Source organism: Equus przewalskii, chromosome X (genome assembly GCF_037783145.1).
Source record: "Equus przewalskii isolate Varuska chromosome X, EquPr2, whole genome shotgun sequence".
Lineage (NCBI taxonomy): Eukaryota > Metazoa > Chordata > Mammalia > Perissodactyla > Equidae > Equus > Equus przewalskii.
This window is the reverse complement of record NC_091863.1, coordinates 1,662,235-1,686,420: the sequence shown is the minus strand read 5'-3', so window position 1 is coordinate 1,686,420 and position 24,186 is coordinate 1,662,235. Positions and strand designations below refer to the sequence as shown.

General features: G+C 42.1%; 1 protein-coding gene across 1 annotated transcript in view; it reads right to left on the bottom strand.

The window, feature by feature from the left end:
- LOC103556800 (uncharacterized) overlaps positions 1-24,186 on the bottom strand; it is a 205,919-nt gene that overhangs the window by 164,355 nt on the left and 17,378 nt on the right. The window contains exon 4 of the mRNA XM_070604007.1: positions 22,965-23,068. Within this exon, the coding sequence (XP_070460108.1) occupies positions 23,030-23,068 (39 nt within the window). The 3' untranslated portion in view covers positions 22,965-23,029. The remainder of the gene's footprint in view (positions 1-22,964; positions 23,069-24,186) is intronic.

Sequence of the window (24,186 nt, the reverse complement as noted above, 5' to 3'; positions counted from 1 at the left end):
ATGCACTTTGCTCTGGGTCATTGCTGATGATCGACTTGTGCTTGGCTAGGCACTTCTACTCCAGACGCATGCAAAGTTCCACCTGGGGATTTTCTTGGTTATTATCTCTTCAGATCAGACAATGCTCTCTTTCTGGAATTCCTGCCATAGAGAGATCAGCACTCATTGATCTCTCCTTGGAATCTCAATTTTTATCTGACCCTTGGCCTCTCTTAATCATCTTTTTAATTATTTTATTGACGACATATGGGCTTATAACATTGTGTAATTTCATGTGTACATTATTATATATCAGTTTCTGTATAGACTGCTTTGTGCTCAACCCCAATAGTCTGGTTTTTACCCGTCACCATATATATGTGCCCATTTACCCCTTTTGCCCTCCCCCAACTCCCTTCCCCTCTGGTAACCACCAATCTATTCTCTTTGTCCATGTGTTTATCTTCCACGTATGAGTAAAATCATACGGTGTTTGTCTTTCTCCGTCCAGCTTATTACACTTAACATAATACCCTCAAGTCCATCAATCTTGTTGCAAATGAGACAATTTTGTCTTTTTTTTCTGGCTGAGTTGCATACCATTGTATACATACACCACATCTTCTTTACCCAGTCATCAGTTGGTGGGCACTTGGGTTGCTTCCACATCTTGGCTATTGTGAATAATGCTGCAATGAACATAGAGGTGCATAAATCACTCTGGATTGTTGATTTCATGTCCTTCGGATAAGTACCCAGTAGTGGGATAGCTGGCTCATATGGTATTTGTATTTTTAATTTTTGGTGGCCTTTCTTAATCTTAATTGCAGAATGTTCTGAGGTGATTCTGAACCTGGTCTACAGATCCATGTGTATGGATCTGTTCCCCTGTTATGTCCACTCACTCAGGGATCTGTCATGCTTTCTTATTCTCCAAGAATTTTTCTCCTTTTCCTTTTAAATTTAATTTGTATTATTGTCAAAATGATATATGTATAAAGTCCAAAAAATTAAATAGTCCCCAGGTTGTGTCTTCTCTTCAATATTCACTCTTACTTTTTTCTGGTCTTGTTCCTATATTTCGAAATAACACATTTACTCAGAAATCTCTTTTTGTTAGATTTAGATGATATCCATTCACTTCCTGTTTGCTGGAGGATGTTTTTTTGTTTCTCATCCATCTTTATTTCATCTAGCATGTGTGTGTACACACTCACACACACACACCCCCTTTCTATTCATCATCCTGCTATAACATAATCTTTACTAAACTAATACACTATAAACACTGAGATGTGCTTCCCTTCCCTTCCTTGCATAATTTCTTGCTTCTCCTAGACTTACTAATCACCTCTTTTTTGCTACATGCCTTTTTTATTCTTATCATGGACTTATTATTATACAGCACATCCCTTCTGAACACACTCAACCACATGAGGGAGTCTATCGGTTTTTTTAACACAGCTTTCTGGGTCCCTCCAACCTCCTGCTGCAGTGTGGGTTTACTATTTTCTTTGACGCCCCCACAGCTGTTGTCCTGGAATGTGGATTAAATGACATAGAGTGTAAGATGCTAGAACAGTCCCCTACTCATGATCACAGGATGTTATTTTTGTCTTCATCCTGTAGAATTCCCCGAGAGCCCCCTGACCTCTCTCCCATTAGCTACCCCAGTTCCTGAATCTCCTGTCTTCCTCATGCTTCCCTCCTGTCTTCTTGAACTGCATCTTCCAGCACATTTCAAGCAACTGTACATGGGAGGTACCACCATGAGGCATTCTGCATCCTCATGACCACCAGCCTTCACCTCATATGGCTTCGTTGGGTTGGGAGTGCAATCCTAGGCACTTCCCCCCAAAATGGTGAAGGCATTCACTGTTGGCTTTGAGCTTCCAGAGCCTCTGCACCAAAGTCCAATCTCTTTTCTGTTCCTTAACCCTTTGTCTCTCACTGTTTAATATTCTACAGTTTCTTCTCTTTATCCTTCATGCTCTGAAATGCCACAGCCATTCCCCACAAGGGGAGTCTCCCAGTCTCCTGGTGATCCAGAACCTTGACTGTTCTTATACTTTTGGATATTTTAAAACCTTCTTATTTCAAGTCATGTATTTCCCCTTCTATCACATGGATAGGCAATCTCGGCTTAATTTCTCTAATTTTTTATGCAGCAAGTGTGAGGAGCAGGAGAAATATTTGGACCTCTAGGTGCTAATTAACTCTGACATTGATGGATGACGTCTGCCCACCTAATGAACACGTTCTGATTGACGATGCTATGAAGCACTGTGCAAGGAGCCAGGGATAAAAGCTGAGAGAATGTTTCCATGTGCCCTTGCCTGGCTCTGAGTTTAATGAGAGATTAATGGGAAATGCAGGTTTATAAACAAAAAAATGGACTAGCTGTTAAATATGGCTGATTTAATACAGCCAGTTATCTCTTTTCTCTCTCTCCCTCCCAAAGCCTATCTATGCTGGTATTAAAGAGAAAACAAAGAACAGAGAGAATGTGTTCAGAGATAGTAGATAAAAGATGACCTTTGGAAAGTCTGGGGGCCAATGGGGTAGTAGTAACTGCTTTGGCGACTGGAGGGAGATGAAAGCAAGGAAGAGCTAGTGGGGGCAGGGGGGCAGGGGCGGGGGAAGCAACAAGAAACTGGCTCCAGAACTCTTGACCATCTCAGGAATTGGAGGCAGCAGGTGACTCTCAAGGTGTAGACGGACAGAGGCAGGGCTGAAACAGCAGATTTGTTGGAAAACCCTGTAAGAATCGTTCCCCCTCCTTGAAGCCAGTGAACATGTTTTTCCAGCTTTGGCAAACTACTGCGAATGTGTTCTTTGGAATCAATGATGAAGGAGCAAGGATATGGAGTTGTGGATACCAGGAAGAGCTGAGGGCCAAGGTGAGATACGGTGCTGAAGGAAAGGACGGAATGAGAAAGTGTGTCACTCCTAGATAGACACCCAGAACCACTGAAAACAGACTCAAAACAAGCACACCCACATGCATGTTCACAGCAGCATTATTCACAAGAGGCAAAAGGTGGAATCAACAGAAGCGTCCATCAACAGATGAATGGATGAACACAATGTGGTCCATCCATACGATAGAATATTACTCAGCCATAAAAAGATGTGAGGCATTGATGCACACTACATTAAGTAAGTGAAAGAAGCCAGACACAGAAGACCACATAGTGTCTGGTTCCATTTATATGGAATGTCCAGAATAGGGAAATTCATAGAAACAGGAAGCAGATTTAGCTGGTTCGCAGGGGCCAGGGAGCAACTGCTGGACAGATACTGGGTTTTTTTGAGTGATGAAAATGTTCTGAACTAGATAGAGATGGTGCTAGCACAACATTGTGAATGTACCAAATGCCACCGAACGGTTCACTTTATAATGGTTAATTTTAAAAGAAAGAGAGAGAAAGCCTGCATACTGCATGTTAAAATATCCATTCCCCTCTTCCCATAGGGCATCCAGAAAACATTTCTGTTAGGAATTCCTCCGTGAGGAAGTGACTGACCCAAGACAAAAGTTTCAGAGATAGTAAAATATGAAAACTCCGCAGAAATGGCCATATGCTCCTGCTGTCACCCAGTACTGGTGCCCCCAGGCAGCCAGGCTTGCACACACACAGGCTCTGACAGAAGAATGAAGAGCCAAGGCTCACCGGGCATTTGAGGAAAAGCTCCAACATGGAAACAGATGCAAAAACAAATAAATACGGTAAACAGCAACCTTAAGGGAGTCACAAAGAGACAAGGCAGGAACAGAAGAATTCAAATAAAACATGGAATTCTCAGAAAACTAAGAGAAGCTATTTGCCATGAAATATGAATTGGACAGTATAAAAAAGACGTATCTGGAGAACAAGAAGGAGCTCTTGGAATTTAAGAGGGAAGGCAAAAACAAGCATTCATAAAGTGGCTGGAAGATAAACATAAGTAACTCATCTGGAAAGGAGGAAAGAAATAAGACAGAGACAGAAGAGGGAACGGGGAACATAAAGAAAAAGATCAACCTAGTCGGTCAAACATCTGAATAATAGGAGTTTCAGAAAAAAAGGAAAAGAAAACAGGATTAAAATGATATTCCTAAAAAAACCTCATAGAGTAGAAGGATCTGAGTTTCCAGACCGAAGGGCCCATCCCGGAGACTGAGAGATGAGGAGTTAGATGAGGGGCACCTGAGCGCAGGTAGCCAAGCGAGCAGGTGGCTCACATCCTTGCCCGAGAGGCAGCAAGCTGCACTACCTGCCCTGTTGAGAGCAGTCCTATTCGGACGCTGAGAAACTCAGTGCAGAAACCGTGTTCATTTTTTTCTACTTAAAATGCAGACTACTCAAAGGGGAAAACAAGCAAGCAAATATGTCGCCTTTGGCTGCACCTTTCCTTTACCTAACTCAAGACATTTCAAATGAAAAGGTGAGTTGCTTTGGCAGATAGGGGCCTGCATATTTCCAAAAAGAGTAACGAAAGTGGAGTCCTCCTGTGTAGTCTTTGAAGAAGCTTCCTTGAATGTACGTATCAGTTTCCAACAGTCCGGAGGCAATTGTGTGTTTCCTTTCTCAGAAACTTCACAGAATTACGTGGAGAAATGTCTCTGCCAGCCATTGTGCTCCTGACTCTAGTCCTCTTAGTTATGGGTTCTGCTTTTCTGTCATTTCCTATATTTAACAATTGCATTGGCAACAACCTAGGTAAATGAAACGAGAGTTCAGCCACTACTTGAGGGCACAGATTCCAACCCGAACGTGCCCCTGCAAAGACGACCCTGGAGAGAAGCAGCTCACAGTCGCAGGCGCTGTCCCAGGGGAAGCGGGACGTGCTTGAAGATGGGGCTGTATCTTATTCTGATCTGGCAGCCACACGTTGGAAAAATGGACATGGAACTTATTACAGACTTGTTCTCTTGGTTGGTTAGCTACTTGGTCTTTCTCTAAAGACCCAAACCTTACTTGGTCACACTCAGTGTGGTTGTACTAGGAAACCCATGGCTGACTGAAAACTTGTTGCGTCTTTGGGTCTGAAATGCCTAAGAACCTTGAAATATGCCTGAGGCTTATACTTCAGTCCTCCAGAGGGCTTTGTATTATAGATGGTTTTTGAATATAATCATTATCCTTAATATTAGTGAAAAAAATCCCCCAAAATAAAGTAACCACAGCCCACAAAGGGCAATAAAACCAGCTCCAGGTCTAAGGATTAGCATTTTTAGCTCTTCAATGCATTTCTAACATCCAAATTTGGGTGGGCGTGCCCACACAACGATTTCGGGGTCCAGGGAGATTTCGAAGGGAGATTACAGAGGAATTGTTCGGCAGAGTAACGAAAAAGTTGACCGGCCAAGTCAGTTGAGATAACAATTGATGATATCAGACTGAGAACCAAAGTAAATAGCGTTGGGCTACTTGCTGAGGACTTCCGACACACCCAACAGAGAACCGATGCTGGGGTGACATGAGCCATCTTATGGGCGCTTTCCTCGGGATCAATGGTCCTTTTTACCTCATTTATGGAGCGTACCCTGATCTTGTGTTAGGATCTGCTGGGAACTGTCATGTCCCTTGGAATCAGCACACAACCCTGAATAAGGCTGCTAGGGACTGAATTGCTCCCCACCCCACTCCCCAAAAATTCATAGGTTGAAACCCTAACCCCCAGCGTGGCTGTATTTGGATACAGGACCTTTAGGGAGGTAATGAAGGTTAACTGAGGTTGGTAGGGTGGTGCCCTGATCCCAGAGGACTGTGCTCTTATAGGAAGAGAAAGAGACGTGAGACCTCTCTCCCTCTCTTTCTCAGTGAGTGCAAGAATTGGCCATGTGAGGACACAAGGAGAAGATGACCGTCTGCTAGCCAGGAAGAGAGCTCTCGCCAGAAACCAACACTGCCCACCACTTGATCTTGGACTTACGGCCTATAGAGCTGTGAGAAAATAAATTTCTGTTCTTTAAACTCCCCAGTCTGTGGTATTCAGTTGTGGCAGCCCAGGCTGCCTCATACGAAGGTCCTCACCTGTTCATATGTTTAAAACCCAACACCGACACTTACACATCCTAAGCCCTTAATAACTTTTTATTGAATTGATTTTTTTTTTTAATTTCCTTCTCTGAAGTGCATATAAACCATTTGCGGGGCGGGGGGGGCGGTGAGCAGAGGATGAATAGGTAGGGAAAAAGTGAGAAAAAACAAAACTCAAGCTGGTGGTATTCAAAGGAAAATGAAAAGTTAGGGATGTTTAGTAGAGTTCCTTGTAATGTCTGATGGAATGCCTGGTGTATTCATTCATTCCTTCCAGGGACGCTGACGAGACAGCTGCTATGGGCAAAGAGGTGTAGCCAGTTGCATCCTTCATCTGATTGAATTCCAGCAGTATTGTGTGAAGGCAGCACTATTGCTCTGTTCTGCCCTCACCCTCGTATCTACCACAACAGGTTATAATTGTATATTCGATAAGCAGGCATTTGATCCCGTGCAAAACGTTCATAAGATTTTTGGTCCAGGATAAAAACTAGACATTTGGTGGTGAACACAATGTAGTCTATACAGAAGCTAAAATATAATAACGTACACCTGAAATTTACACCAATATTATAAGCCAATATGACCTCAATAAAATAACTTTTTTAAAAAAGATATTTGGTCCACAGCAAAAGGGCCTTGATATTTGGTCCTGTCCAAAACATTCATGACATTTGGTCCACAAAGCATTGGTCCCAAAGACCTTTTGGCATGGCCCAAATGGCTTATGGACGCTTCGGACAGGAGCAAATGTCCTGCAAGGGTGTACTCACCTCTCTCCATCCTCAGTAGAGATGAGGAAGTCTGCGAGGACAAGAACCATGTTTGTCTACACCACAGATTGACACACACTTTCTGGAAAGGGCCAGGTGGTAAACATAGGCCCCCTCATCATGAGGGAACACGTGCCTCGGTTGAGAAGGATCAAGAACTGGATGTCCCCTTGATATGTTTCCAGTGACAGAAAAAGAAAGCTTTTGAGAGTCTTGGCCTGAACAGACCGCTAATATCTAAGAAACACAATTCTGTCTGCTATGATCAGGGCTTGTCACAGACCAAAGAGAAACCCAGTCTTTGCCTGTAGTTCTGGCAAGGAGATTGATGACAGAGATAAAGAAAGAGAGGTTCAAATTTGAAGGAGCTGATAAAGCTAAGTCAACAGGATGTGGTGCCTGACAGCATTCTAAAAGGAGAAGAAAGACAAAGATAACTTCTGAATTAGGACCCAAGAGGATTGAACAGAAATGTGTATTTAAAAAAAAATATTGAGAAAGGGAACCACCAGATTGGGTGATGAGGAAACAGGATCGAAATGAATTCACTTTTTACTATTTTTACTCTGTGAAATCAGTCTTACTGTCTGAACTTTGACAAGGGAGTAATCACAATTAAGAAAGTCTTCCAAGGACCATTTTAAGATCATATTATGTTGGAAGTACATTTACTTCCTTTAATAATTAAGACTCGCCTGTTTCACCAAGACCAGACAGTATGCCTTATGTTGGTTATTAGATCAATTTTAGGTTATTTTATTGACACACGAAAATAACGGAAACGTACACTTATAAAATGAACAATAAATTGCTTCCATTTTAAAGAAGACAATATATTTTCCAAATAGCTTTGCACGACGAAGTCTAGTTGACTTCTTGCCTAGAGAGAGATCAAAGCTGACACATGGACCAGTGTCCCATGATATATGGCATATAGTGCTTAGTGAAACAGAGAGAGAAAAAAGCTGCTTCTCAACAATTCTACCACCAGTTATAATTTTCAAGTGGTTTTCTCCACAGACATTTCTTCATTCCGGGTCTGTTCCAGTTCTGAAATTCTGGTCGACCTCTTGCTGCATTTACACGATGTCAAAATTGCTGGTAAATTCTCACCACATAGTGTAAATAAATCAGTTGATAGAATTACAGGAATTATGTTGTAGATGTCCTTCGCTATATTTCACTCATTTTCTCCACTGTCTGCATACCACACGATCTAATTACACATTTTTTTTCTCTCGGTGACCATTTGGATTGTCCCCCATCTTTTCTCCTACAGACATGGGTGCCATGAGTTCCTAGAACACATTTGTAGGCGTTCTCTCAGGGTAAGTAATCAGTGGAATTGCTGAGTCATATGCATATCCTCATCTTTACTGAGTAATGCCACAGGGTTTTTCCAAGTAGCTGCAGCAATTTCCTTGTCTGCAAGCAGAGCCTGAGTTCCCATGCCTCCGCGTCTGTGGCCGGCTTTGCTATTAGGCGATAGCACTTGTGGTTTTAATTTTCTAACCCTGACTGCTACTGAGCGAGCCACTTCCATTGCTTTATTTGTAACTTAGATTTCTTCTTCTTTGAAATGCCTGTTTGAGTCTTCTACCCATTTCTCTGCAATTGTGCTCTTTTCAAGTTGATAGGTTGGAGTTCTTTATTAGGAATACTACTCCTCTGTCGATTATTTAAGGCAAATCTGTTCTCTCAGTCTATAGCTTGTCTTTTCACTCACTGACGTCTTCAAGAAAAGAAGTTCTTAGTTTTCATAGAGTAGAATGCATCAGTCATTTCCTTCAGGGTTTCTGCTTGTTGTCTCTTGGATAAAAATCCTGTTCCTTGGCTGGAGTCAAACTGAATTCATCACACCCCAAGTGAGGCTTGCTCCCCGCCCCCAAGACCAGAGCACTCAGAAACTGAAAAGGAAGAAGACCGGTCATGTGAGCCACTGAAAGACCTTAAGCTACTGTTCTGGGTTAAGACTGCTGACACCAGTGAGATAAGTAAAACAAATCGGGTTCTTGCGTTTTGGGTTCTGTAAATTTGCTTTAATCAAATATGGAATATCAAATAACAATAATGCAAAATGCAAAATATAGCCCGGTACCCGAGAGTATTTTCAATCTCAGGTTGAAAAAACAATTTCCTTCCTCAGTTTCCCCATCTTCACCCCCTTTCGCCCCTAGGAAGTAGCCAGCAGGATTGACACCCCACTTCCGACAAGAATGAGGAAGGGAAAAAAGTCAGTGGGATTGAAGCCAGGTACCTGAGGGGTACCATAGATGTTTGATAAATAAATGATGAGCAATAGGATATATTGGGGTATATGAGGAAGCTATATTGTGTAAAACTAATTCGGCCTGACCTTGTTTTTCCAAAAGGGCCAGACGTGGCCTTTGAGCACGCATTGTGTATCTGCTTTAAATATTTACTGTGTCCCAACGACAAGAACAATGCCCTGTAAGAAAGATGTAACTTCCCCCACATTGGCATTTCCTTAAAGACAAGCATCTCTCCCTAGGCTACGAATTGATTGCCGACCTGCTGTGACCACCCAGCTCCAGACCACAGATCTGCTACCTGCTGTGTTCATCAATTGCTGTGTGAATCACTGTGCTGACAGGACGATCTGGCGACTGTTGTAAAAGGGACATTCCAATCATATGTGAAACACTCTCTTTGATGGTATACAACCATTCTGCACATCCTCACTTCTTTGGAGGGCTCCATTCCTTTGTGAAAGGGACTCTCCCAGGCTAGATGGTCCTCAAATCTGCATTTCTTTTGGTAGAGCAATCCCAGAGACCTTACTTTTCCTTATTATGAATGGTTTATATTTTATTATATTATTAAATATTCTTGTGCTGGTGTGTTGAAATGAAATTGACTTTGAAAATAAGTAGCAATAGGCTAAACTCATTAATTCCATGCTCTACCTAGAAGTTTTTTTTGGGGGGGGATATGTTTTATATATATACATGTAAAATACCATCAGCAAATAATATGATTATCTTTTTTTCAGTTCTCATTCGTTTTTTTTCTTCTTCTTGTCTGATTGTACTGACTAAAACCTCCCGGACAATGTGAGATAGAAATACTGATAAGTTATCCTTGAATTGCTCCTGATTTTAAGGACACTGCTTTCAAAATTTCAATGTTTAGTATGATGTGCAATAAGCTGTTTTATAGAACGCCTTCGTTGGATGAAGGAAGCTCTGATTTACTCCCAGTTTGTTAAATCAGGAATGGATGCTGAATTTTATCAGTTATCTTCTGCATCAATTCATAGAAGAAACATTTGTTTTTATTTTTTTTTGTTCTCTCGTTTAAGATGGTCATATTTAATGTACAATCATACATTAATGTTGAACTGTGCTTTCCCGACATAAACCAAACTCTTTTAATAGCTTACTTAATTTGTTTTTCTAATGCTTTGCTTTGAAATTCTCAATTTTGCTCACAACGAGCGTGATGGGTCTGTAATTTTCCTTCCTCTGCTTTCGTTATTGGCTTTTTATCTAAAAATATTAGTGACCTCATAAAATACTTTGGAGGTGCTGCTTCTTTTTCTATTGTCTAGAGTAGTTTAGATAATACTGAAATTTCCAGTTACCTAATGAAATCACTTTGGCATAGCATTTTCTTGGTGAGAATGTATTAACTTTCTATAATACTTTCATGTCTTACATATGTACTTGAGTCAGTTTTGGTAAAATATTTGTTCTGTGAATGAACCCATTATGTCCAACTTTTTTATATATGTACCAGGACAAAGTTATTCATAATATTACCTCATTTTCTTTGTAAGACATTACATCTCCTTTATATTCTTAGCATTATTCATTGGCACATTGTATTTTCTTTTTATTTTCAATCTTACCAGAATCTTTTTGATTCTATTTTATTTTTATTTTATTTTTTTAGTGTATTTTTTAAATTTTATTTAGTGTATTTTAATTTTATTACAAAGTGAAATTTTATTTAAAATAAAATTAGGGGCCGGCCCGGTGGCATAGCGGTTAAGTGCGCTCATTCCGCTTCTGTGGTCCGGGGTTTGCTGGTTCGGATCCTGGGTGTGGACATGGCACTGCGTGGCATGCCATGCTGTGGCAGGCATCCCACATATAAAGTAGAGGAAGGTGGGTACGGATGTTAGCTCAGGGCCAGTCTTCCTCATCAAAAAGAGGAGGATTGGCAGCAGTTAGCTCAGGGCTAATCTTCCTCAAAAAATTAAATTAAATTAATGTGTGAAAGGTAAAATTGAAAACAAAACCAATTTTACAAAAATTAAACTGTTTTAAAATGAACGTAATAATTTTTAAATTATTTTTATAAATAATTTTAAATTTCATAAAATTACTAATATTAAATTAAAAATAAAACTAACTTGATTTAACATTTTTAAAGTGCTTCTAATTTTGGCTACATTGATCCTCTCTATGTCATTTTTTTCTAACATAATAAACACTGCTGGTTTTCATTTCTTGCCTCCTGCTTTTCTCTGTGTGTACTCTGTTCTTTTTCTGACTTCTTCAGTTGGACACTTAGCTCATTTATCTGTGCCATTTCTTCTTTTCTGGCACAAACACTGTACAGCTTTCAATGTACCCTCTCAAGGCACATCGGATGCATCTCACAGCTTCTAAACTGTGGATGTGCATCCCCAGTAGTCAAAAATAGGACTTGCAAATATTTCCTTGGGAAACCGAGATTGTCTGTGTAAACACAACAGCGTGTCGGGTACCAAAGATAAACATTCACGCCATGTGAAGGCCACTCTGTTCTACCTTCTCTGCGGTGAATCTGGAAAGAACAGACACTTTGTTACTCTCTTAGGGAAACATCCATGCACGGGCGCTGGAAGCAGGGACAAGATGCCCTCAGTCCCTTAAGGGAGACGTCTGTCATTGGATGACGAAAGAAGCTGGCAGATGGACCTCTGTGCCTTCAGCCTGTGCCAAACCCATCTGCAACCACAAGGCTAGGTGTCCCGAAATAGCAAAAACAAGACCCATGTGGGAAAGCATTCCAAAGGGAATTAGCCCTCATGCCTGTATTTTTGCACACGTGGATTAAATGACTCACGGAGGATGCTTCCTCTGGGTGGAGGAGAGGGGTGCATGCTCTTTGCTGCCTTTGAAAGGGGAGCAGCTGGGGCAGAGGGTGATAAGGAAGTGGTCTGGGTCTCCAGAGAGCACTAAAAGACAGCTGGACCTGGGCTCCTCCAAAGTTTCCTTGAGTCTTTTGGATTGATGTTTCGGGAAGGAGGGTCCTCAGCCTGAGAGCACCCCTGGTTTGCCTTCCCTGCAGGAGGAAGGCAGAGGATGAACTAGCCTGGTTGAGCATCATCTGTGCATACTGATCCTGTCTTTCTTTAAAATGCTGACTTGTAGCTCATCACGCACTTATAATTTTTTTGCAGTTTTTGATTTTTTTAAAAGATTGCATTAAAATAGTATGGCTGGTGAAGTGGCAATGGTGCCTGAGTGCTGTTGGATCACAGATAATCATGCCAGGAATCAGAATGTCTTTTAGTTGAGAAACAGCACCCCACCTTGTGTTCTTCATGGCTCTTGAGTCCAGCTCTGTGCCCACAGTTGGCACTCGGTCAATGCTTGTTGAAGAGATGTTAATCCTAATATCATGTTTACAAATATTTATCCACACATGATTAATGTTGTATCATATAAACTTCAATCTGTAGGTTATTTAAGCTTCTTGTCCCTTTTCGTTTACTTAAAACAAAACCATCTATAAATGCAAGGAACTGGTCACACAGAAGCTGTAAAATGTTCTGACCTGCTGGAAGAGTTCCATTTCACTAAGTACCAAAACTAGAAATACAAGTTTAATATCGTTTTTCTTTAAAAACCAGTATCAATCATCACCACTGAATTTTCAACACTTCTATTGTGGTGGGTTCAACTGTGCCTCCCACCCCCCAAAAAAGATATGCTGCCGTCCTAACCCGGTACCTCAGAATGGGACCTTATTTGGATCTAGGGTCTTGGCAGATGCAATCAAGTTAAGATGAAGTCCTACTGAGTGGAGCAGAGAGGCCCTAGTCCAATATGACTTGTGTCCTTATAGGAAGACACATACAGAGAGAAAACCATGTGCTGATGGAGGCAGAGATTGGAGCGACGCAGTCACAAAGCAAGGAACGCCAAAGACTGCCGGCAAGCCACCAGAAGATGGGCATAGACAAGGAAGCATCCCCCCATCCTAGAACGCTCAGAAAGAGCATGGACCTCCCCACACGTTGATTTTGGACTTCTAGCATCCAGAAGTGTGAGAGAATAACTTTCTCTTCTTTTAAGCCCCCAAGTCAGTGGTACTTTGTGACTGCGGCCCCAGGAAACTCAGATCCAGAAAGATAAAAGACAAAAGGTCACATAGCCTATGACTGCATTGATTCAAAACGTCCAGAAGAGGCAAACGCAGGTGAGTGGTCACTCGGGGCTTCGAGGAGGCGGAAGGGGGAGCGACTGCTTAATGTGCATGGGGGTCTCCTTTTGGGGTGATGAAATGTTCTGGAACTAGATAGAAGTGGTGGTTACACAACATCATGAATGTGCCAAATGCCACTGAATTATATACTTCATAATGGTTAAAATAGTGGAGGAAAAGTCATGGGTACTCTCAGACTCTGTCTCCATCTCTCCCTCTTTTCCACCCCTCAAGGGTGACAACGAAACGTGTCTCCAGACATTGCCAAATGTTCCCAAGGGGGCAAAGACATCCCCCAGTTGAGAAACACTGGTCCAAAGTCTACTAACCAAGAGAAGGTCAACTCCTCTGTCAACACCTGTGCTCCTCCAACATTCCACCACATCCATCATTCACACAGCAGCAAACAGATAAGTCACAACTGCTTTATCCTTCTCCCGGCCATTATTCCTTAGCCACTGTCTGCGCACTCATTCTTTCAGGCTACAACGTTCATGCATCAATCTAGTCTGTGTAATAAAGCCGTTAAAAAGATCTAGAGCCTTTATTTTTCCTAAGGGACATCTACTTGTTCTAGTAAGCAATAATAAAGTTAAAATAATAAATAATAAAATAAAAATAATGAATTCTGATGGTTTCACTTTTCCTTTCTCACATATGTTTTTATCTCAACTGGCACCTTCTGGAAGATGCTGGAACCCCCACAGACGACCCCAAAGGAGGTCATTTCAGGCTCCACAAACCTCAGCCCTACTCAAGCCAGATGACACCATGAGCCATTTGACCAGCCAGTTTAGCTCACTCAGTTTCTGTTTATCGCAATAATCCACACACTAATAATAACTAAATTTTGAGCATTCGTTGACAAAATGCATTTACATATATTGTTTAAGTCTCAAGACATTTCCGTGAAAGATGTCTCATTCCTAATATTTCCGATGAAGAAACACTTTTAACAGTTGAGCTGGTGTCTTCCCCTCTCCTTGAGACAAACATATGCAATGAAAACAGAATGCCTCATCGAACGCACTCAAGGCTCCTCTTGGAGACTTAAATGCATGTTCTCATCAAGAAAGAAAATTCTATTCAATAAAGGGTACCTAAACTAAAAAAAAAAAAATTTTTTTTTACAAACCACTATAGTTTTTTTACAACACTATAATTACTTTGCTAATGCATGGAAACAGCACACATTCCTTGCCTTGCAAAGAACGTGGTCCCATTAGCTGGAAAACTTCTGATTATATAGTAATTAGGCTCGTAATGGCACTTTTATTATGCATTGGATTAGACGGTTAGCATAATTATAGCAACCGTTCAAATCTGTATTAAAACCATGTAATTGCTTGGCAGGGCTGGGTGACACAGAAGAGAGCTGATTTTCTGGAAAATCTAGATGCTAAATACATCCTCCCCTCATCCACTGGAAGTTCGTTTCACACATGGTCCTTTCAAAATAAAGAAAGTACATAAGCAGCGAAACGCAGCTCAGAGGAGACTTCCCCCAAAAATACAGAACGGGAAAAAACCAAATCAGCAGATGGAAAAGACTTTTGTGGAAGTAACTGTTTGGTTGGTTAGAAATAGGCAAATTGTCAATGTTTCAGAGGTCCGATTTGATCTGAGGCTGTCTGAAGAAGCCATCCATGTATTGTATTCTCATGGAAAGCGAATCTTGCAGGTAAACTTCTGTCTCTCCTTGTTAGGAAAAACATTGAAAAGAGTGGGTGTGGTTGGCAGAATTCTAAGGTGGCCCCTGTGGTGGGTTGAATGGTAGCCCCCAAAATGTATGTCCACCCTGAACTTGTGAATGGGACCATATTTGGAAACAGGGTCTTTGCAGACCTAATTAAGTGAAAGATCTGTGATCAGACCATCCTGGATGGGAGTGGCCCTAAATCCAATGACAAGTGTCCTTAATCAGAGACAGAAGAGGAGAGACACAGACACAGAGGAGAAGCCACATGAAGATGGAGGCAGAGATGGGAGGGAGGTGGCCACCAGCCCAGGGACGCCTGGAGACGCAGAAGCTGGAAGAGGCAGGAGGGACCCTCCCCTGAAGCCTCCAGAGGGAGTTCGGCCCCACGACCCCTTCATCTCAGACATCTGGTCTCCAGGACCAGGAGAGGATGGTCATTTGTTATGGTGGCCCTAGGAAACTAATGCAATAGCACCCTGGCCTCACTCCATGCCAGTAGTCCCATCTCCTTAATTTTGACAATCAAAAATGCCTCCAGACATTGCCAAGTGTTGTCCACAGGACAGAATCACCCCTGACTGAGAACCCCTGTGAAAGCCTAGAAGAGTCTGGTTTTGAGTCCAACAGAAATGAGCTCTAACTTTTCTCCCAACAGGCAGAAGCCTCTGAGTCTTAGCAGCCTTGACAGAGCCCCACGCCCTCCTGTAAACTGACTCCAAAGGAATGAATGTTGCACCAGCCTAGGCCTCAGGGTTGTCAACAAATACAAGACATAAACTGCCAGAGAAGCAAAAAGTTTATTTGGGGGTCTCAAGAATTGCAGTTCAGCACACACATCTTTGAGTAGAAACTCAAATGGTGTCCTGATTCTGGAGAGGGACACAGGGTTTTTAGGGGAGAGAGGGAGGAAGATGAGGTAAGTTGTATTAAAGAAGAGTTCATTGGTGTTCCATGAGGTGAGGCTGGGTTTGTACTTCATAGATTGGCTTCAGGTTTGGTCATCAGGCCCAAGGCTAGACTTGTACTTCATTGATTGGATAGCACCTCAGTCATCAGCAAAGTCTAGTTCCATCAGTCCTTGTAAACAGGATATTCTCATTCTTACTGACTTCTTGGAATGTTGGTGGTTTGGTAAAGTTTGGAAGATAAAGGAAAGAAGACGTGCAAGATAGTTCCTCTGAAATGGCTGCTCCAGCTCTGTTTTAATATGGCTCCACTCATGTCATCTTTCACAGCATCCAGCCCACGGCCATCACCAAGGGGTGGGCTGCAGTGGTGCTCAGACTGGCATGTATTTTGCTCATCATATATCAACCTTAGGTTGCTGCTCCAGGAGAAGGGCACCATCCTCCCAGGGATTCAGGCAGTAAACCTTGGGGGTCTCCATGAAGAAGAAACCCTACTCCATCTCCTCGCTTCCACGGGAGTACCCTGAGCTCTCACCCTTGAACGTGCTTTGGAATCTCCTGGAAGCCTTGTTGAACACAGCCCTGCTCCCAGGGATTCCCATTCAGCATGTCTGGGATGGACCAAAGATTCTGCATTTTGAGCAAATCCCTAGTCAGTGCAGTGGTGCTGGTCCAGGATGACTTTGAGAGTCACTGATGATTGGAACAGCGAGGTTCTGTGCTTGATTCATCATGCACAGGACCAGAAAGTCTAGAAACCAAAGTGGAAAGCAGCTCCTCGTCATGTTAACACCAGGCTGTCCAGATATTAAGGAAGGTGATACAAGGAGAAAGACAGAGATGCAGAGGGCTAGGTCCAGATGATGGCAGGGGAGAGGGAGAGGCACAAAGAGAAGGAGAGATCCTCACACACCCAGACAGACAGCCTTGGCCCCGTCACACATCTGAGCTGACCTAGAGCCTAAAATTCCCCACCACGCCCACAACCATCTCCATGGGATCCCCAGCTTCCCAGAAAACTAGCATCCAGCAAGGACTGTGGAATCTAGGTCCCACTTAGTTCTGAATCTCACCCTCTTCATTCTCATTTTCTTCATGTCTCCCGTGTAGTTCATCTCTTGTATCTCTAGCATCCCATGCCTGAAGACACCCCCAGCTGCCCTCTCTACCTTCTGCACCTCTATCTTTCCCAATTAGTTGCACCTCAAGATGCCCCTGCCCCCAGTTCTAAAAGCCATTCAGCGTATCTGCTTTTGCACTAATAAACTATATTAGTGGCCTGGGGCTGCCATGACAAAGTACCACAGACTGGTTGGCTTACACAATACAAATTTGCTCTCTTACAGTTCTGAAGACCAGAAGTGTGAAATCAAGGTGTGGGCAGGGTTGGTTCCCTTTAAAGGCTCTAGGCCAGTCTCTGTTCCCTGCCTGGCCCCCAGCTTCTGGTGGGTGTCGGCAATCCTCGGCGTCGTCGCTTGGCTTGTAGAGGCAGAATCCCAGTCTCCTCCTTCATCTTTCCATGGGCTTCTCCCTGTCTGTGCATGTCTGTGACCCATGTGCCTCTTTTCATAAGGGCACCAGTCCCATAGCATTAGGGCCCACCCTAATGACCTCATCTTAACTAACTACATCTGCAACGACGCTGTTTCCAAATAAGGTGCATTCTGAGATTCTGGAGGTTAGTACTGAACATACAAATTTGGGGGTGGGGAAGGCACAATTCAGCCCAAAACATAAGCCTTCATAAAGAAAGCCCTGACACCAAAATAAAGAGGGGGGCCCATGAGCAAACCACGTTCCAGAAGCTCTTTCCACAGTAAAATGTCCCAAACCTAAATGCAAAGCAACTCGACAGTTGCCTAATTTGGCGGTTTCATACACTTCTGTGTGTTTGAGACTCACCCGGGGAGCTTGTTAAACACAGCTGCCTGGGCCCCACCCCAAATCTGCGGAATTTGAACCTCCTGGGGTGTGGCTATATTTAACAAGCTCCCAGGTGTTTTCGTCTAGCAGGAACATGAGAAAGCACAAAGCTACCCACAGCCCTTTGTGGGTTTAATTAGGGGCTCTTCTCAGGCAAGAAACAAACATTGGATCAGAATGGGTGCAAAATAAAGCCGAAAGAGTTAAATGTGAGAATTAAAAATTGCACAGGCTTAGATACTCTCCATCTGCAGGACGTGGTGTTATAACCTGTTTTGTTCACGTCATTGTGGTTTGGAAGTTGGAAAGCCTGGTCTCAACACGACCCACACCCTTCACCGGGTCTGAGGTTGACAAGTAATCTAAGCATCAGTTTCCCAACTTGTCAATAACTTGAGAATAACGGTCCCTGGTTGGAGGGCTGCTGAGCCCACAAAAGCACAAAATTCCTTTGAAGCATTGGCTCTTTTCCCAATGCTTCCTGCATCCCTTCTCTGTCTAAGTGAATCCTGAGGTTATGAGTTCTGGGAGAGTAACTGATTTCAAACCACTGTCGAAAGGATGCTGAGTGTGACATCCAGTAAAGGAGGAGGAAGCCCAGAGCATTTCCAATGAGCAGCCTTGGTATTCAGACCCATCATCTCTTTCTCCTAATCACGAAGAAAGGCAAAATTACTATGATGGATGTGCAGGTGCAGAAATAGAAACACAGGCATACTAAAAGTCTGCCAATGGATGGCGTCTAGATTTCCGCATTGCATTTTGGTGAAGCGTTTGCAAAAGCTTCTGCATGACAGCACTGCACCTGCACCTGCAACCAGGTTTCCCTCAGCATCTTCCCCTTGGGAGGGTCATGCCCAAACCCATCCGAGGCCAGAGATTAAGCCAAGCTCTCTTCTTGGTGCTGGTGCCCCGACCTTTTCCTCTACTCCGTTGGTTTAATTTCTCTTGTACCTTTCTACTCCATTTCTCGTTATTGGCCAAGTCTAACCCTGGGCATTGAGCATGCTCTGCCTAATCTATTTTTGCCCACCCCCTGCATGCAAGGCCTTCCTGACTTCACACCTCAGTCTTGGCGAACACTACACCTGCTTTTTATTCTTCCTCCCCTGACACACAGCCCAGCGTAAAAGAAAAGGAACTTGGCATATTGCTTAAACGTCCCTAAGAACACCACCTCTCCCAGATAAAAGACATGAGTCCTATACCTAAGAAAGCCACGGCCCAAAGCTGGCAATCCCCAGTTGCCACCAAGATGTATTTTATCCACAGCACTTCTTGAAACATTCCTCTTCCAATTCTGAAAGGAACAGCCCCTCTCAGGTCATAGAAAAGATTACCTATGCTGTCAAAAACCTTGTGATCCAGCGATTGCATTCCCAGGTATAAACCCAAGGGAAATGAAAACGTATGTCAATGCAAAAACTTGTCCGCACATGTTCATAGCAGCACTATGCTTAATAGTCAAAAGGTGGAAACAGCCCAAGTGTCCATGCATAGACGAATGGATAAACAGAAGGTAATCTTCCCCTGTAATGGAATAGTATTTGGCCATAAAAAGAAATGAAGTTCTGATACATGCTACAGCATGGATGAAACCTTGAAAACCTTATGCTCAACGAAAGAAGCCAGACACAAAACACCCCATATTATGGAAGTCTATTCATACGAAAGTCCAGAATAGGAAAATCTATAGAGACAGAAAGTAGATTACCGGTTACCTAGGTCTCGGAGGATTAGGAGATTACAGCTAAAGGGTATAGGGTTTCTTTTCGAGGCAATGAAAATGTTCTAGAGTTGACTGTGGTGATGATTGCACATATCTGTGAATATACTAAAAACCATTAGATTGCACACTTCAAATAGGTGAACTGTATGGTATGCAAATTTTATCTAGATAAAGCTGTTTTTCAAGAAAGCTTTAAAAAAGCTAAAACTATAAATAAACAAAAGCATGAGATGGGCTTCTAGCATAGGGCATAAATGTGCCTTTCTTGACGTTTCCAATATGACTGCTTCCCCCCATTCACCCACTCCTTCACAGACTCATTCTGCGATTAATTTCTATTTTAATTTGATTGATAGTTACTGAGCACTCCTTGGTGAGAAGGGGAGACTGCATAATTGTTCCCAATTCTCGACTCTCTTCTTTTTATAGAATCACACGTCTATACCTTTTGCCACAGGACTTTGCACGATCTCCCATGAAAGGAGGCAGAGCAGATATTTCTGCCCCACTATACTGGGTTTGAACACGTTACTGCCTATGGCCGAAAAATTTGAACAGACTACACCATGTGGGTTATAAATGTGGCTGCTTGCTTTGGCTTGTCCTCTTTGCTCCCATTATCTGTCAAAGAGGAGCGTGCACTCAGTGTCTGCTGCCCCTCACCCTGGGTCCCAGCATAAAGACACATGAATCCAATCAGAAACTTGGAGTCCAGCCCAGCTGGGAAGTGAGCCCAGCTAAGATTAGACTTTATGATTTTCAGATATTTTGTATATTGTTTTTATTTCTCTCTTAGAGTAATTATTCACAACCAGCTTCATTTTGCCCCCAGGGACACTTGGCAATGTCTGGGGACATTTTGGTTGTCACACCTTGAGGAAGCAGCTCCTGGCATCTAGTGAGGGGAGACCATGGATACTGGTCAACACCCTACAGTGCACAGGACAGGCCCCTCACAGAGAGTCCTCCAGTCCCAAATGTCCGTAGCACCAAGGTTAGAAGACGGAGATTTCACATGCAGTAAAATCCCTGTAATTCATGGGAAAATGAGCAGTCTGCGATTTCTTTGTGCTCACTTCTCTTGGCTACATGCTATATTTAAGACCATCTTGTCCAGAGATAAAAAGTTAGTGTAATTTTCTCTATCACTCGCCAGAAAACAAAGACAACATTTGAACCACGAAATGACTTTTGAACAGAGCATACAAAAATGCTTAAGATTTTAATTCTTAAGCAGGTACAATTTAGATGTGTTTTTGCTTGATTTGTTTGAAAAAACTTGTTCCATGCAAATTTCACAAATATATTTTAGAAATGCATGTGAGTTTGCAAATATGGTTTTATAATATGGACAAGTGTGTCCACAGTAAATCTTGAGAGCGTATTTCTCTATGAAAAAATAAATGATCATATCCCTTAGTAGAATCACAGAATATTTAAGAAAAGATTGAATGAAGCCTGCAGTTCCAGCAATCTCAAGAACATTGAGAGGATGATGACTAAACTCTGTGTTAAAATAACAGTACATTTTATCCCTTCTTCTTAAATCAAGGAAGTAGTATTAATTTTAGCTGTTAATTCTATACTTATGATACTGCTCACCTGACTTACTCTTGTCCTAATAAAAGTCAACTTAAATGGTGCAGACTTTAATTACACATTGTTTTACAATTTAAAAGTATTCTGTAACAATTATCAACATCATAACCATCATTCATCGCTGAATTCATAAGCCTTGTTCTTCTTCCTTTTAAACACTATGTTTCAACAAAATATTAAATGGACTTATTATAGGCAGCAATGTTGCTACGTGTGTAGAACTGGGGGATGGTTGTCCAACTTGTTTTAAGGCTGTGTGTTGCAAGGACCTCCAAGTCAATAGAAGAAAGATGAATGACATACATGACCCTGAATTTCCCCATCTGAATCACCCTGAGATAAGCAATAGCATTAGTAATAGTAAACACTGCTGACATAAACCTTCTCAATGCCCAGGAACAGGACAGACTCTCCCAGTGAAGTCTCATACAGACAAGATCAGAACTCCATGGGATGAACGATTTTTTTTCCTCCTCTCACTGAAGTCTTGATTGCTCAATTTAAAAAACACACACACATGAGCAAAACAAGACTGATGTGTCTATGGACGCAATAGGAGTAATCAGCTCAAAAGATTTTCAGTGTTAACCATAAAATTTCAGCATCATGGTCTCAATATTTTAAAGAGCAATCCTCATCTCACTTCAACCTAATTTTAAGCTGCTCATTTATACGCAGTTATTTCACCACTGAGGCAGATTTATTTGGAGGGAATTGTTACATTGGAAAGAGGACTTTTGAGGTTTTGAAGCTGCAGGAGCGCTGCCATGGGCAATGCTTTCTCAAAGACGTGATCTTAGCTTCTGCATTAGTCCGAAGACATTTTAAGGAATTATTAAAACAAGGTTGAGATGGCTTCAGAGGTAAAGTTCTTCTCTAAGAACGCCTTGCAAATGCAAGTAATTCCCATATATATAATGCCGTTATCATGCTACCAAAATAGGTGCAAATAAAAATAGATTTTAAAAAAAAACGCCTTATGCTTATAAAGCTTTTACAATTTTTTTAAAAAAACGACACTTTTTTTCTGACGATGATCTCTCTATTGTATTTCTTGCTCTATTATTTTCTATATAAATATAAGCTCAGCATCCCTGAGTGGAGTTTCTTTCATGGGGTAACAAGACAGACTTGAGAATTCACAAAGCATGTGGGTTTGAGATCTCTACTACACGCTTTAATTATAAATTGCTTCATTGGGTATCATTGTCATAACACCCATAATAATAACCCATAATAATCTGTTCTTGACAGATTCCTGAACACTTGCTAACTTCGTAAGATTATTATTTCTTTTAAGATTAAATGGGGAAAAATCAATATTAGGGGTGTTTTCTTTAAATGGAGATTTTAGCCAAATTCAAAAAGACAAATTTGGGCCTCTCTGTCTATGAATGTATGTCTAATATATGATTTCTTTCTTTCTATGTATCTACATATCCATCTTTCTATGATCTATCTATTATCCATCTATCATCTATCACCTATTTAGCATCTATTTATCTATCCAAACACATATGTAGAGACCCACATCTAAAAATTATGTCTACGATTAATGTTGAGTATAAATTATATATTGTGCGGGAGACAATGATTCTCAAACAGAGAAAATGCCCACCCTCGGGTGACATTGGACAATGTTGGGAGACTCTTTTGGTTGTCACAACTAGGAGTGGAGGATGCTACTGGCATCTAATAGGTAGAGACCAGGGATGCTGCTCAACAGCCTACAGTACACAGGTCAGCCCCCTATAGGAAAAAATTATCTGGCCCAATATGTCAATATATCAATAAGATGCATTAAATGCCCACACCAAAGAAGGATATCCACAGAAGGATGGACAGAACACAAGTGCTGTAGAACGACCTGATGAGTGTCCATCTTACCTGGGGCTGCTGTGGTCAGCTGCCTTCCAGTGCCTTGCAAGAACATCTCTCAAAGGTATTCTTCTCTATCCAGTGAATGCCATATTCATGGAGTTGGACATATTCTACATGAGAAATAGAACAGAAAGTCCCTAAACAATTTTTCATGAATTTCCAATAAAGTATGCGTTTTCTTTTAGAATGTATTTTAAAGCATAAATACAAAAAAACCTCTCCTGAAGCCCTAAAGTCAAGGCCTGCATTGTTTGTACATCAAGATTTAGTAAAACCTTCAGATGGCATTTGACTGTACTCTGAAGCAGGAAGCGTTAGGGGCTGGGTTGGGTGTTGGTGGCAAAATAGCTTTGAGAAGTCAGAAAAGTGATATTAAGACAAGGGAATCAGATGCAGATTCTTCTTGCTTCACTTGTATGTGACAACTGATCGAATGCATTTCAGAGGAGACTCAGAGTACTTCAAATAAATGATGTCTGGTCTTTCAACTAGCCCTGAGAAACAGGCATCTCAAAGTCAGTGCAGCTGATTCTGTTTTCCAGCGATGACGTCTGTCATACCCCAGGTGCTTGTCTTGCCACTCCTCCATTAAGAAGCAGAGTCTAAACACCTCCCCTTTCAATGTGAGATGGACTTATCACATCCCACGTGTCTTAGTTTGCTCAAGGCTGCTAATTACAAATACCATAGACTGGGGGGCTTAGACAACAGACGTTTATTTCTCACAGTCCTGGAGGATGGAAATCCAAGATCAAGGTGTGGGTAGGGTTGGTTTCTCCTGAGGCCTCTGTCCTTGGCGTGTAGATGGCCATCTTCCCCGTGTCCTCACATGGTCGTCCCTCTGTGCTTGTCTGCGTCCTCATCTCCTCTTTTTGTAAGGACACCAGTCCTATTGGATCAGGACCCACGGTAGTGACCTCATTTTACCTTCATCACCTCTTTAAAGACCCTGTCTCCAAATACAGTCATATTCTGAGGTCCTGGGAGTCAGGACATCAACATACGAATTTTGAAGGAACACAATTTGGTCCATAACACCACAGAACGTGATGGAAGTGACACTTCCAAGACTGGGTTAGAAAAGACCATGCAACTTCCTCCTGTTTCTCTCAGAATGCTCCCCTATGGAAACCAGCTGCATAGTGGGAGGAAGCCCAAGCCACAGGGAGGTGGTCCAGTTGACAGTCCCAGCTGAGCCCAGTTGTCAAGTCATCCCATTCCAGCTCTT